At 32.2% G+C, this 14,708-nt stretch overlaps 2 protein-coding genes across 5 annotated transcripts; both read right to left on the bottom strand.

Moving 5' to 3' along the window:
- Positions 1–5: 5 nt before the first annotated feature.
- LOC140884868 (uncharacterized) lies at positions 6–670 on the bottom strand. Its single transcript, XM_073291750.1, has one exon. It carries the CDS (start codon positions 596–598, stop codon positions 122–124), a length of 477 nt encoding a protein of 158 aa, XP_073147851.1. The 5' UTR covers positions 599–670; the 3' UTR covers positions 6–121.
- Positions 671–8,358: 7,688 nt separating this feature from the next.
- Positions 8,359–14,059, bottom strand: LOC140881109 (pentatricopeptide repeat-containing protein At2g22410, mitochondrial-like). 4 transcript variants are annotated; one of them, XM_073286155.1, is made up of 4 exons: positions 13,745–14,059; positions 13,015–13,130; positions 11,688–11,761; positions 8,359–10,438 (listed from the first exon to the last, which is right to left on the bottom strand). In XM_073286155.1, the coding sequence occupies exon 4, from the start codon at positions 10,394–10,396 to the stop codon at positions 8,552–8,554; it is 1,845 nt and encodes a 614-aa protein (XP_073142256.1). In that variant the 5' UTR covers positions 10,397–10,438; positions 11,688–11,761; positions 13,015–13,130; positions 13,745–14,059; the 3' UTR covers positions 8,359–8,551. The 4 variants fall into 4 exon arrangements, with proteins under 4 accessions (XP_073142256.1, XP_073142257.1, XP_073142255.1 ...); XM_073286156.1 differs by lacking the exon at positions 13,015–13,130 and adding an exon at positions 10,594–10,728; XM_073286154.1 differs by having other exon boundaries at positions 13,015–14,059.
- Between the last annotated feature and the right edge of the window lie 649 nt (positions 14,060–14,708).

The raw sequence follows: 14,708 nt of genomic DNA, 5'->3' as shown, positions 1-14,708 counted from the left end.
CAAAATTGTAATATGAAGATCTCGAATTCGAGTACTTTTCAAATTTGGCCCAATTAATCATACAAACTATATATATATATTTACAACAATGAATATTCCTAGCACTATTCCCAAAACACCCCTACTCAGGGATCGCACTCAATTGCGCCGAGAACTTCCCACCACGCCTCCCGCCGCTCCGCCTCCTGGATCCACCGTCTCCCGCTGCCGGAACATTCCTAGGCCGTACGCCGCCGCCATTCTCCTCTGCGAACAGCCAAACATTCCCCCTATGCCCGCATTTCTCCCCACTCTTGGTGAGGGCAGAACTGGCCTTCACCGCCAACGCAGCCATCTCCTCCGCCTGAAGCCTGCGCTGCAACCGGCTCAACGGCAGCGCGAAGTAGAGCTGACCCGGCTGCAGCTCCTCGTCGTCGCTCACCGCCGATACGACGTCGTCGAAATCCATCTCATCGGAATTACAGATGAAGCACGACGGATTCTTCTGCAACACATAGGAGACCTTAACAGGGTGATGGAACTCCTGCAATCTCCCATCGTACAATATCAATTTAGCCGTGGCCACTGAAGTCGCCTCGCAAGAACTGCAAACACCCATTTGAAAATGATAATATGATCTGTAATTTCTTAAATTTCTACTTCTTTTTCTCTTTTTCTTCGCTTTTTTGCTTTGATCGATATTTGTGAGATAATAAAGCAAAGCTGGAACGCGTGGGCATATTTAAATACAGAGTTGAGGGGTATTATGGTAATTACACGAGGCGTGCATGCCAAAAAAATATATTAAGGATACAGTAGTTTTCATTTCTATATTAAATTTAATAATAATTCTCCGATGTAGAAGTACTCGATTTGAGAGCTGGGATTGGTATTGAAATATATTAGTAGAAACTATCAAAGTTGTATATACAAAAAAAATTAATTTGGTTCTTGGATTTCCGGTTAATTAGATGATCATAAATAATTGCATTTGAAGTTAGAGTAATAGTGTGTGTAATACCTTTGAAAAATGTTGAACTATACGGTCATTCTCATATTTGATTTGAGTTTTTGTAAGTTTTCAATTTAAATATAAAATAACAATATAAGGTTTCATTTGGATGTGTACTTATAAAATATTTTTTTAAAAATTGTTTATAAAATGTTTTAAAAGTTGTTTTAAAAATAAATATGTGTTTTGACAAACCATTTTATAAAAAATTTCAACATTTCAAAAATAATGTTATTAATCTTTGTCTTTCATATTTTATTCTAAAAACACGTCTCTAATGTTCTTTAAAAATTATACATGGATAACGTTTTTTAAAAAATAATTTTCAAAAATATTTAACAAAAATGTTATCCAAACAAATACTTTAAGTTCTTTCAACTTATAAAACACTAAAAACATTTGTAAAATACACGAGCAAACGGAATCTAAGTTTTGATGACCATGTACTATGATGAAAATTGAACTAGATGCGTAAAAACAAACGAGTTGTCATATGCGATTACTACTAGCTAGCTAAAAACCCATATATATAAACCAATTTATCTACGTAGTGAAGAATAATTGAAATTGAAATTAAATCTCCGCGTGGAGTGGGTATAATGGGGAATTAATACATGGATCACAGTGTTGAAAAAAATATTAGTAGAAACTATCAAAGTTATACCAAAAAAAAAAATTTAATTTGGTTATTGGATTTCCGGTTAATTAGATGATCATAAATCATTACATTTGAAGTTAGAGTAATAGTGTGTGTAATACCTTTGAAAAATGTTGAACCATACCGTCATTCTCATATTTGATTTGAGTTTTTGTAAGTTCTTAATTTAAATAATTTTCAAAAACATTTCACAAAAATGTTATCCAAACAAATACTTCCCAAACAAATACTTCAGTTCTTTACACTTATAAAACACTAAAAACATTTGTAAAATGCATATCCAAAAATAGAACCTAAGTCTCTATGACCATGTATCAACATTGTGGTGAAAATTGAACTAGATGCGTAAAAACAAACGAGTTTTATGAGATTACTACTATCTAAAAACCCATATATATAAACCAATTTTATCTACGTAGTGAACAATAATTGAAATTGAAACTGAAATTGAATTAAATCTCCGCGTGGAGTGGGTATAATGGGGAATTTAATACAAGGATCACAGTGTTGAAAATAATTAATAAAGCAATGGGCGCAAGGCGAGGGCGAGGATGCCAACCTGTAAAGTCATGCGTGACAGGTTGTATGAGAGAATACTGTTTCCTACTTAAACTATTATTATCCACGTTTTTCCATCAAATTTACGGACAGAGGGACCGGTAAAAAGCCTTACTCTTGTCTTCTTCTTTCTTTGTTTTTTTCGCCCTAGGGAAATGAAAAATTATTATCGTTTTCATACGATTTTTTTAAACAAAATTAATTTGCTCAAAAAAAAAATTAATTTATTCATGCCCACAATAAATTTAAAAATCCTACACTCGACAAAGAACGTCCTGAATTAGTGTTACCCGCGTCACCGATTCGACGTTAATGATCCGGCGAAAACCTTTCGACATTTACTTATTGAATTGGAAAGTGCTAGAATTAATGAGAAATGAAGTCATATCTCATGGGTTTATTTTTTTTAAAAAAAACTAAAAGTTTAATTGATTGTAGTTTATCAAAAATTTAAAATATCTGGTGTAATACTAATAAAGAGAAAATTCCAACCTATCTTACCTCATGAAACAGGGACACGTGGATGTATTTTATTTGTTTAAATCATGTAAGGTCCGAGTAATTCGATACTGCAGTGGGGGTAATACCCATGAGGTAGCAAAACCATGATCATGTATTTTATTTGTTCAAATCATATAATTCATTGAGACCCACATGATTTAAACCAACCAGTGATTGTCAACTATCCATAGGGTAGGATCGAAGCTAACCTAAAAAAGATAAATGAAGGTCAGATTAATAAATGTGATGGTTGGGGATTGGTTGCTTCACTGGCGGGCTCTTTAATTCTATTTGCTTTACCTAACGAAGCCCTAAAAAATTTCTTTATATGGCAAAACAAAATTTCGTTATCATATTTTGTGATCATCCCCAATCCCATATATACTCTCATGTCAAAATTAATTCCCACTAACAAAATGGTGGGGTTTCATGTTAGCAAAACCATGATCATTCATATGACCATTCAGCAATTTCACAGTCTTTCTTTCCTTTCCAAGTGGTATTATTTTTGGATTTTACCCATAGTTTTTCACATTCATTCATGTTCAAAAATGCCCAAAACATTAATCTTTGAAAATAATTTGAGGTAACCTTTTTTTTTTTTTTTTTCTCAAATAGCTCATAAACCATCAACAACTATTTTGATATATATATATATATATATATATATTAGATAATTTATAAGCTATTTGATCAAATTTCTATCAAACAAATTTGAAAAACTCACGAGTAATTCCTAACACACTATAATTTCGACTAATGATCAAACACTTAATTTCCCCTAGATTATTGATTTGTCGTAAATATACATATCATACTTTTATGTATGCAATGACAAAAACAAAACCAAATTTTGCATTCATTTTTAGTCCATAGTGAGATCATAGATAAATATTTGAGTTTTAATATTTAATGCATATATTGTTATAATTAAAAATATTTACTATTTTTACTTTGTTTTGGTAGATTAAATTTTATTGAACCGATAGCGCATGCAATCACATGATTCTTGTCCTAGGATGAACAAATACGCAAGTAGCTTGTAGGAAATATTTTTTTTTTATCTAAGTTGTTTGACTTTATTTTTGTCCACATATATAATTATTTAGTGGTCAAAGGCGACCAAAAGTTAAAGGTGTTACTAGCTGGAATACTGGCTATGGAGTTATGTTCGAATTTTGAATCATAAATTTGATTTTATTTTTATTATACATTCCGTGCTATATAATAATTATAACTTAAAGTCGGTTGCTTTTTATATATGAGATGCATAGTATTTCAATGATTTAATTGTGCGAATTTTTTTTAATTATTATTGAAATTTAAACTAAAAGTAATATAATATATGTTAAATTTGTAAAAGAAGTGATGTAGTACTATTTCATTTTTTTTTTTGTGGGAATAAAAAAGAAATATATATAAGCAAATGAATCAAGAATCATACTCAAGGGACTCCCCCGAAGTTTTTCAACTGGGGACACAAATTATTCCTGTCCGATGTATATGGACTAAACAGTGGATTAATTATTAGGTAAATGTCGTGTGCGGGTCCATATCTTAATATTAACATCATTACAGTGTTCATTTTAATATTCTATAGTTGGAAAAACATGATATCAATTAAAGTTGAAACAAAATATTATAAAGAGACTTGGTAATTATTTATTCTCAATAAAATATTGAATGACAATGAACCGTATGCCTTTACAAAATTATCTTCCAAGAATTCAACCACAGTACGTATTAATTCCACAACAAAATTATATTAAAAAGCTAGCATACATATTGAGCGAGCATGCATGTGATAGTGGATCTATAAAAATTCACATGCACTCTAATAAATTAATAGAAATAAATTTCAATAAAACGAATCGTAGCTGGAAAATAAGATTTATTTTATGAACGGGACAAGCTGGAGCCTGGCAACTCCCACGAAGCTGCGCTGCAAAACATGCACATATATAGCCACGTACGTAGAGAATATTATTCCCATTTTATTTCGTAATAATTTATCAGACAAAGCAATAATATTTGTAATTGGTAGGTTTTTGTTTTAGGACATTAGCTTTCGCAACAACCAGAAAAAAGAGGTTCAAATGTAAGCTGACCATGGGGACTCAATTATACGATATATATATATATATACAAGTTGGCGCATCACGCTGGCAAATTGTCTGATATCAAGATTTTGAAATTAAAACAATCTGTCGAGTTCAATACTCAATTGTGTATAAACCGAAAACAAAGTTAAATAAAAATAATATAAAGATATCACGACTCTCACTCGACATCTAATAATACTTGATCCGACTCCAAAATTAGCTTGTAAGCCAGATTGATTCGTTCTTATCTTTCTCACGAAACGACTGAATTTAATTGAGATATCGTCTTATTTTTAATTTCGTTCGTACGTATGATGTATAGTTATGTACATATGCATATATTATATGTACACACGCATACATACATACACATGCTGGTTAATTAAAAATCAACATTATATTTGATATTTCCAAATCTGAGGCAATATTTAATAGCTTAAGCGTCCTTTTTGTCCAACAATTTCTGAATTTTTTTTGTCTTAATATTTTGGCTTAATCCCCGACAGATTAAACTTATACCAATATGATATCCTTAAATTCCAAACTTAATATGATGCTGTCTGTTGAAATTAATTAAATTAATTATCATCATAGAAAAATGGAGGATCGATATGATTAATTTGGAGCTTCCTCGACATGAAATGTAATTAAATATAAATCATGTTTTTAATTAATATTATTATGATTCGTTAACTAACTGCCTAGATCGCGTTATATATTATTAATCAAAATATATATATGCTTATGCATGTGCTTCAGATCCATTGAGTAGAAAATAATCATGCAATTCATAATTTTGAATTTCTTAAGTACATACTTGGGTTAAGATGTTGCACAATTAGGTAGTGTTTGAGAGAGATTCTAAAAAACACTTCTCGGCTTTTTTTAACAAAATTTTGAAGTTTTATAAAATTTTGTTAAGAAAAAACTGAAAAGTGCTTCCTGTAAGCTCTTCCAAACACTAACTTAAAATCATACTTAATTGAAAATATTTTCTATTGGCGGTTTAATTCAATATTTGATGTTACAAAAATTAATTATTCCAGCTATAGGGTTTTGTGTGTGTGTGTGTAATGTATATAGCACTTGATGGATGTACATTTGCGTGCCAATTGTTGGTGTATTAATGAATAAATAAATTACTTGTAAAGACTGCAATTCTGGAATTGATTTTTTTTTTTGGACAACATATATATATATTTTATGTACCATAAACTTCATGTATAATATAAAATAATGTGCCCACGGGGGCATAGGCGAGTTGGTAAGGCCTGAGGTGACGTGGAAAAAAATTCCCCAGCGTTGCGGGTTCGATCCTCGTGTGGAGCATATTCCTTGCTGAAATATTGTTGGGGGTATGCTCTGGGGATTGGGCCATGTGCTCCCTCCTTCAGGTCCCTGTCGTTCGTACACATATCCCCTTCGGAACAACCCTTTTTAAAGAAAAAAATATAAAATAATGCTATGTACTTTTTTCCGGACAGATCAGAGTGAATTATATGATAGGTATGTATATATATATATATATATATATATATATATGTTATGTAAATACACGTACACACATGTGAAATTTAAATGTCGTCGTTTACTATTTAATTCTTGTAGATTGCAAACACTACATGACAATATTTTGAGTGAACAATTTGATGGATACAGCATCAGAAATTAAGGCCGCACACACACATTATGTGTGTGTGTGTATATATATATGTATTATGAATTATATCCCAATTGATTGTAACGAGCTAGTATATTATACATATGTGGGTATCGAATTTGGGGAAGGCGTCACCCATCGGCAAGATAACGTTTAGTATATCAATGAAAATTTGTTCAAAGAAATAAAGGTAAAAATAAAATATACCTACACGATTTAATTATTGGTTTAATAATTTCATTCAGTGTTACCTATTGTGTCGCCACGTCTCCTTGATCATACGAATTACAAGTGATTTTTGGAAAGTATTATACAATTTTTTTAAGGGGAAATTGCATATATCACCCTTGTGAAATTTCGGGTTTGCTGATAACCCTTTATGAAAATTTTTTAAGCTAATAACCCACTGTGATTCTAGATTTGTAGCATACACACCCTTTTCAGCTAAAAAATGACGAAAATACCCCTACATAAAATAAATGATAAATTAAAGAGTACATAAAAGTCAAGGGTATTTTCGTCTTTTTTAATCAGAAGGGATGTTCATGCTATAAATCTAGAATCATAGGGGGTTATTAGCTTAAAAATATTTCATAGGGGTATCAGCAAACCCAAGATTTCACAAGGGTGATATATGAAATTTCTTTTTTTTTAATAAATAGTTCAATTAATATTTGAAGAAAAGTAATATTGTAAATGTAAAAAATAGGGAGAGATCGTATGGTAATTTGAAATAATTGTAACTAAATGAAATAAATCACTTGTAAAAATTAATAAGACAAAACTGTGATTTGAAATATTCAAATAAAAGAAAGTTAAAAAACCAAAAAAAAAAAAAAAAAAAACTAAACTACAATTTAAAATGACGAATAAAAGAAGCAACAAAAAAACCGACAAAAAATGGCTCTAAATTTTATCTTTATTAAACAGCCTTGTGCTTAATATGTAAAAAGGGTTGACTCTGAAGGGGTTCCATTCTACATGAGTTAGAGGCTCATTGGTTCATGCGAAGCTTAAATCGAGGGATATGCACGAACGACAGGGACCTAAAAAAGGGAGCAACATGGCTAACCCTCAGAGCATACCTCACAATATTTCAGCAGGAAATATACGCTACACGAAGATCGAACCCGGGTAGCTATTAGACTCCAATTTAATTCATGCAAATTGTACAATCAACTTTTTTTTTTTTCTAAGGGCAAGAACTTGTAATTTATTGCAAATAAAAGATGTCCTTATTTATAAGATTCATCCATCAAAAAGAAAAATTTTCATCCTCTCAAACAAAAGAAATGGGGAATAAACAAAAAAACAAAACTGTGTTCCACCGCATTTGTCGTTCTTCTATTGTGTGTTAACATAATTCGTGGCCAACAATTGAGAAGATAACTAACTTCTGCAACAATGGCACCGATGTAGCTAAGATCATCTTCTGGTTAGCGAGTGCTTGCATCTCAAAAAAAAAAACCAATATATCTCGTGGATCTCCAGTCTTGCACTAGTTTTAAACCCTCTTTATAGTGTACAATCAACTTTAATGTAGATAGAGATGTGAAGCCACTTTATTTGTAGTGCAGTGATATCAATTATACAGTTAACTAATAGAATCGCACCAGCTAAACACCTTCAAATACAGCAAAAACGGGGGAAAAAAAGGAAAGAAAATCATGATAATAAAATAAAAGATTAATAAACAAACAAAATATTTCCTATAAAAACAATCAACGAAACATATGATGGAAAATACATGTCGACGAAGTAAATAAAAAATGTACCACACCTATTTCGCTTTCTCCATAAAACTGAATTTCATTTTTTAAAAATAGATTTATCCGATTTAACCAAATAAATCTAATAATAACCAAAATCGAAAAAACAAAACTGAATTTTCAAAATGGGTCAAAAGGGTTAAACTTCAGAATTACATATACAATTTTTGGCTTTCAAATGGGTCAAATGGAACCAAATTTCCGATTTAGTTGCCATTTTGGCGTATAAAAATTTTCCTCCACCCGAGGAGACAGGGGGTAAAGGGATCAAACTTTAACTACATGTATAATTTTTTTACACTCAGCATTAGCTTAACAAGAATGTGCAGATAACACAAGACTAGAATCATACGGTTCGGATTTTAAGTGATCCATCAGTTGACTGAGCACATTGTATACAAGATCAGACATTTGATGTTTCTTGTCATCAACCATGAATCCAGAAAGCCGGCCACCGATTTCAATCGTGCTGACAGCTTCATGCTTTTGCACACCATAATCCTTCATTAGTTTCCACATCTTCTTTGTGTCATTCCATTGTTGAGCTTCGCAGAAAATGTTTGACATGAGAACGTACAACCCCCCTGTATAAGGTTCCAGTTCCAAAATATGCTTTAATACTAATTTTGCAATTAGAACATTTTTATGTATTCTGCAAGCACCAAGCAAAGCACCCCAAATAACTCTATCCGGCCTCATTTCCATTTTCCCAACCAACGAGACAGCCTCTTCAAGGCATCCTCCACGGCCAAGAATGTCAATCATACACGCATAATGTTCAATATCATGATGTATTTTGTATATATGACTCATTTTGTTAAAGAAATATCTACCAAGATCAATTAGGCCACAATGAGAACAAGCAGAAAGCAAGCCAGTGAAAGTTATTGCATCAGGCTGTATCCCAGAAGTTTCCATCTCTTGAAAAAGTTCGATCGCTTTATATCCAAAGCCATGTAATGCAAGGGAACTAATCATTATATTCCACGAGACGATATTTTTCTCCGGCATTTTCAGAAAGACATCGAAAGCTAGTTCTGTTGAACCACATTTTGCATACATGTCTACAAGGGAATTAAACAAAGTGACCGTAGATTTCACCTCATTATCATGGCAGTAGACATGCAGTTTCTTTCCTGTAACCAAATCACCTAGTTGACCACAAGCCGAAAGGGCACTAACCATGGTTGTCTCATCAGGAAGTACACCAGTATCACACATTTGGAAGAAGAGTTCTAATGATTTCTTGTATTGACCATTTTGGAGATAACACGAAATCATTGAATTCCAAGAAACAACATTTTTCACAGGCATTTGGTCAAAAACATTCTCAGCTAATTCAACAAATCCATGTTTAGCATATGCACTAACCATGGAAGTCCAAGAAACCACATTTTTATCAACCATTCGTATAAAAACTGCTCCAGCCTTAAGCAATTGCCCACACTTGGCATACATATCCAAAAGCGCATTTTGCACATAAACATCGATATGGAGCCCAGTAATCTCAATATACCAATGAACAAACCTCCCCAGCTTCATATCGTAAATTCTCGAGCAAAGTGAGAGCAGACTAACAATGGTATGCCCATTAGGCTCGAAGCCTGCATCCCTCATCTCATGGAAAAGACAAAATGCTTCTTCCCAACTACCCATTTTCGCATATCCACCGATCATCGAGTTCCATGACACTAAATTCCTGATCTCAATGCTATCAAAGACTTTCCTGGCACACTCAATCTTCCCACAACAAACGTACAAATTGATCAAGGCATTTTGCACAAATACATAAACTTCAGAAAAACCCAATTTTAGAGCAAACCCATGAACCAAAGTCCCTTCCAGGTATGCCTTCTGAACTCCACACGCTTTCAGTATAAACGGAAAGGTAAACTCATTCGGAAAAATCCCAGAATTAACCATTTGTCCATATAGAGAGAAAGCCTTTTCCGACTGCTGGCCATTCAAAGAGGCCCTTATTAATATGTTGTACATGTATCGGTTCGGATTGGGAATTTTTCCGAACAAATAGTGCGCATATTGAAGATTCCCGAATGGATCCAAAGCGCAGAAGGAAATGAGCTTGCTGAGAGTGATGTTATCGTGTGTGAGACCTCGAAGGATTATTTGGCCGTGAATGACTTTCAGTTGGCTCATGAAAGATAAAGCATCCAACTTGACAATATTTGTACCTGGTTACTGCATTATGAAGCATACCAATTTATTTGTAGGAATTTAATAATCTATTGGTGGGCTCAATTATGGCACACATTAAAATGCAATTATGCAACCTAAATTATTATTAATCAACGTGTGTACGAAAATTTAAAGAAAAATATATTAAAAAAACATACAGAGATAGCGGCTCAAAAGTGCTTGAAAAACAAATCACTGCTTCCTCTCAAATGAATGATTGAGAGGTTACTTCATCTCTTGAAAGAAAAGTGTCTTGAGTTTCTCATCATTGCCACATTACTTCTCTTGAAAATCTATATGAATAAATAAATGCTTGAGCTTCCCCACAGCTTTAAATTTAAGAAACTTTTTGCCAATTTTTTTTTTTTAAAAAAATAGTATCACAATCAAGTACTCGATCCATTATTCTAATAGTGAGCCATCCCTTAAATTAGAAGCTACTCAAAACACACATTTCCAGTAAGAGTAACAAATAATACAAAAAGTGCATATTTAATTTCCCATGAAATTGGGCATATTTTTCATTTGATACCGAGCAAAAAAATCCAAGATTTTGGGACTTTTAACGTTCTCGAATCTGAATAGGGGCATTCAGCATGAGTAGGAGGTAAAACTCAATCAACCGAAATTCAGAACAAATTAATATCATCATTATGCCCCTCGAAAACAAGAACTCGGAGGAATGCCCAAATGACCCAAAAAAAAACAGACGAAGAAAACGAAAAGTGAAATGTTGCGAACTTGTCGCACAATTTTAAAAAAAGGAATTCAATCGAGTAGCACAAGCAATCTGTTCGCAACAAACACGCATCGCGAAAAAATTCTCGTTATGTCATCTAGACGAAATTAATTTTTTAAAAAATGCTTAAGATAATATTGAAAAGACAGTATGGGTCAACAGAGGAAGATTAATGATTGAGAAAATGAATTGATTGATGATTCTTTCACCTGAAACCCCCAAATGGTAATTATTTTGTTTACATATTTATCTGATGATTGTGAGAAAAAAAGTATATATCTTTACCCTTTCTAAAAAATTTGTATGGTGAAACGCAATGTATTTGCCAGCAACTCTCATTTTCTCAAATTTAACAAACACTGCTACATTTCAAAGGTTAGAAGGAAGAATGAAAAGGTTGACATCATCTACTGTTGTAAATGGCAAGATACAGAAAAGAAAAATACCAAACGGTAATCTTTTCATTTCATGCTTTTATTTTAGATTCATATGGAGTAGTGTGTTGTAGCATACCTTCTTTTGTAAGTTCTTCCAACTGTTTTATTTTCACCTCATGCTACAATTTGACTCCTTTTTCAAAAATGCGCCTGAGTATTGTATAGATAGATACATGCATTAGCTTAGAGACATGAATATAAGAAATGCACCGATAATCAAATGTATAACAAATAGGAAATAAATACTTTTAAAAAAAGTAGAAGATATAGATTAGCTAATCTATGTAAAAATCTAACTAAAGCAGTTGTAACAAAAATAGTTATTGAATTATCTAATCTATGTGAAAAAACTAACTAGAACAACACTAACTAAATGAGATATCGAATTAGCTCAGATATGTGAAGAGCTAACTAATGCAGATAAAAAAACATATGATTTGAAATAAGCAACAGATAATGAATTCTTTTATGTATGTAAGTACTTCATTATCCTATCAAGTTTAACTAAACAAAGTCGGGATTAAAGTTTAATCACCTTCTTAATATCAGCTAATAATCGTTAGCTTGCGAATGATTTAAAATCATAAACAAATATTGAATTCTTAACCAAAATCAGTGACAGTTTTTATAACACCATCGCTGATTTATATGTTTTTTAAAAACCGTCTCTAAGTAGATCAGATTGGTCACCTTCGCGAAATTCATATGTTATGTTCATTCCAAAAAAAAAATACCGCTGCTAAAACTAAAAACTGTCTCTAAGTTTAGAGACGTTTTTAGAAAACACCAGTTTCTAATAAGTACCAAGAACTCAGGATTAGTACCTGGTATTCTTAATTTTTTAATTAAAAATATAAAATAATAATTGATTCGGAGGACTCATATTTTCATTTTTATTTTTTGGATGAACAGGTACAGGTGTTCCACACAGAAAATCAGGAGACACTTGACCCCGGATTGTAATGCAAGGTAATACTGATACACCTACTTTTGTCACATTTGAATAAATTATGTTATTTTTAATAATATTTAATTAAGCAAGCATAACCAATAGATTAATCTCGCCAAAAGTGACAAACGCAATACAAAAAAAAAAGAATAGAGAGAGGATCATTAATTTATCAGCTCAACTCCACTAACCACAACATAAAGCATCCAACTTTGACAATATCTGTGCCTACTTATTGCATTATGAAGCATACCAATTTACTTGTAGGAATTTAATAATTTATTGGTGGGCTCAATTATGGTACACATTATAATGTAACAGCCTAAATTATTATTAATCAACATGTTTATGAAACTTTAAAGAAGAGTATATTAAAAAAATACAGAGATAGTGGCTCAAAAGTGCTTGAAAAACAAATCATAGCTTCCTCTCAAATGAATGTTTGAGAGGTTACCTCATCTCTTGAAAGAAAAGAGTCGTGAGTTTCTCATCATTGCCACATTTCTTCTCTTGAAAATCTATATGAATAAATAAATGCTCGAGCTTCCCCACAGCTTTAAATTTATGAAACTTTTTGCCATTTTTCACAAATCACAAGCAAGTATCAATCCATTATTGCTAATAATGAGACATCGATTAAATCACAAGCTACTCAAAAAACACATTTCCAGTAAGAGTAATAAATAATACAAAAAGTGCATATTTAATTTCCCATGAAATTGGGCATATTTTTCTTTTGATACCAAGCGAAAATATCCAAGATTTTGGGACTTTTCCTCAAATCTAAATAGGGGCATTCAGCATGAGTAGGAGGTAAAACTCAATCAACCGAAATTCAGAACAAATTATTATCATCATTATGCCCCTCGAAAACAAGAGCTCAGAGGAATGCTCAAATGACCAAAAAAGAACAAAAAAAACAATGAAGAACGAGAGGTGAAATGACGCGATTTGTCGAACGATTTAAAAAAAAAAAGCGTCGCAAAGATGCATTGCGAAAAATATTCGTTATTTCATCCAGAAAAAATTTAAAAATAGCATAAGACAATATTGAAAAAGACACAGAGAGACATTTCCAACAAAAAAAAAAAAAAAAAGACACAAGAAAGTATGGGTCGACGGAAGAAATATCATCAGAAACGGTGACTAATGATTGAGAAAATTAATTGACAGATTTTTTTTACCTGAAATCCCCAAATGGTAATGATTGATCGTGGAGGCAGCAGCAGGATCCAAGCAGACGTACTTATAATCGCTTCATTTGCGAATTTCGAATTTAGGGTTTATGGCCTCGACGCCGCAAATGTAATTGACTATAAATTGCCTTCGGCTGTATTTGGGATGGACTCTTTGGGCTCCAAATCAAACTCAACTTTCTACAAAGACATAATGAGTGACATCTTGACCCAATCCAAGTGTTTGGATTTTTATTCAAAAAATAATTAATGTATGTATGTATGTCTCTTCAATTGAATTAATAAACAATAAAAATCTGATTTTTCTTTGAAATACGAGTCATGTTTATAAATGCTTTCCAGTTGATAAACAATAAAAATCTGATTTTTCTTTGAAATACGAGTCATGTTTATAAATGCTTTCCAGTATGTATCTGGGAAATTAGCTCTCTTCTATTTCGCATAAGCAACAGACTCTTCTCACATAACAAATGTGTGTATTCCGAGTTTTGTCGATGCTACTCCATTCGGCAGTACAATGGAATATCCGATTCTCATGATCCATTTTTTTTTCACGCGAACATCTCGCACATATAAAAAGATGAGTCGTTAGATCTAGCATATGAACAATGCTCATATATAATGCTCATATATACTAATATCAACAAAACTTGTATTCTGATGTCAAGGATGCAAAAGCAAATTAACGCTCGTGAACCAAAGTTGTGTGAAGTTCAAAGCTATAGCACTAAGAGCAACTCAAACGCTACACCAAAATAGTGCTTTTGTGCAAGAGTTGCTCCAAGCTATTTTGTGTACCAAAATAGTGCCCTCCATTCCTGCGCCAAATTTGGCGCAGGAAAAGGGGTGCACCAAATTTTTTTTAAAATTTTTTATTACTTTTTTTAATTATTATATTTATTAAATATTTATTTTATTGTTTGAATAATTAAATATTAGAACAAATTTTTTT

The sequence above is a fragment of the Henckelia pumila genome, chromosome 2, assembly GCF_033568475.1.
Source record: "Henckelia pumila isolate YLH828 chromosome 2, ASM3356847v2, whole genome shotgun sequence".
Taxonomy (NCBI): domain Eukaryota; kingdom Viridiplantae; phylum Streptophyta; class Magnoliopsida; order Lamiales; family Gesneriaceae; genus Henckelia; species Henckelia pumila.
This window is presented reverse-complemented; position numbering and strand designations above follow the sequence as displayed.

Bases quoted from the DNA above. Each gene is read 5' to 3' on its own strand.
- LOC140881109 (XM_073286154.1), bottom strand. From the start codon at position 10,396: ATGAGCCAACTGAAAGTCATTCACGGCCAAATAATCCTTCGAGGTCTC.
- LOC140884868 (XM_073291750.1), bottom strand. From the start codon at position 598: ATGGGTGTTTGCAGTTCTTGCGAGGCGACTTCAGTGGCCACGGCTAAA.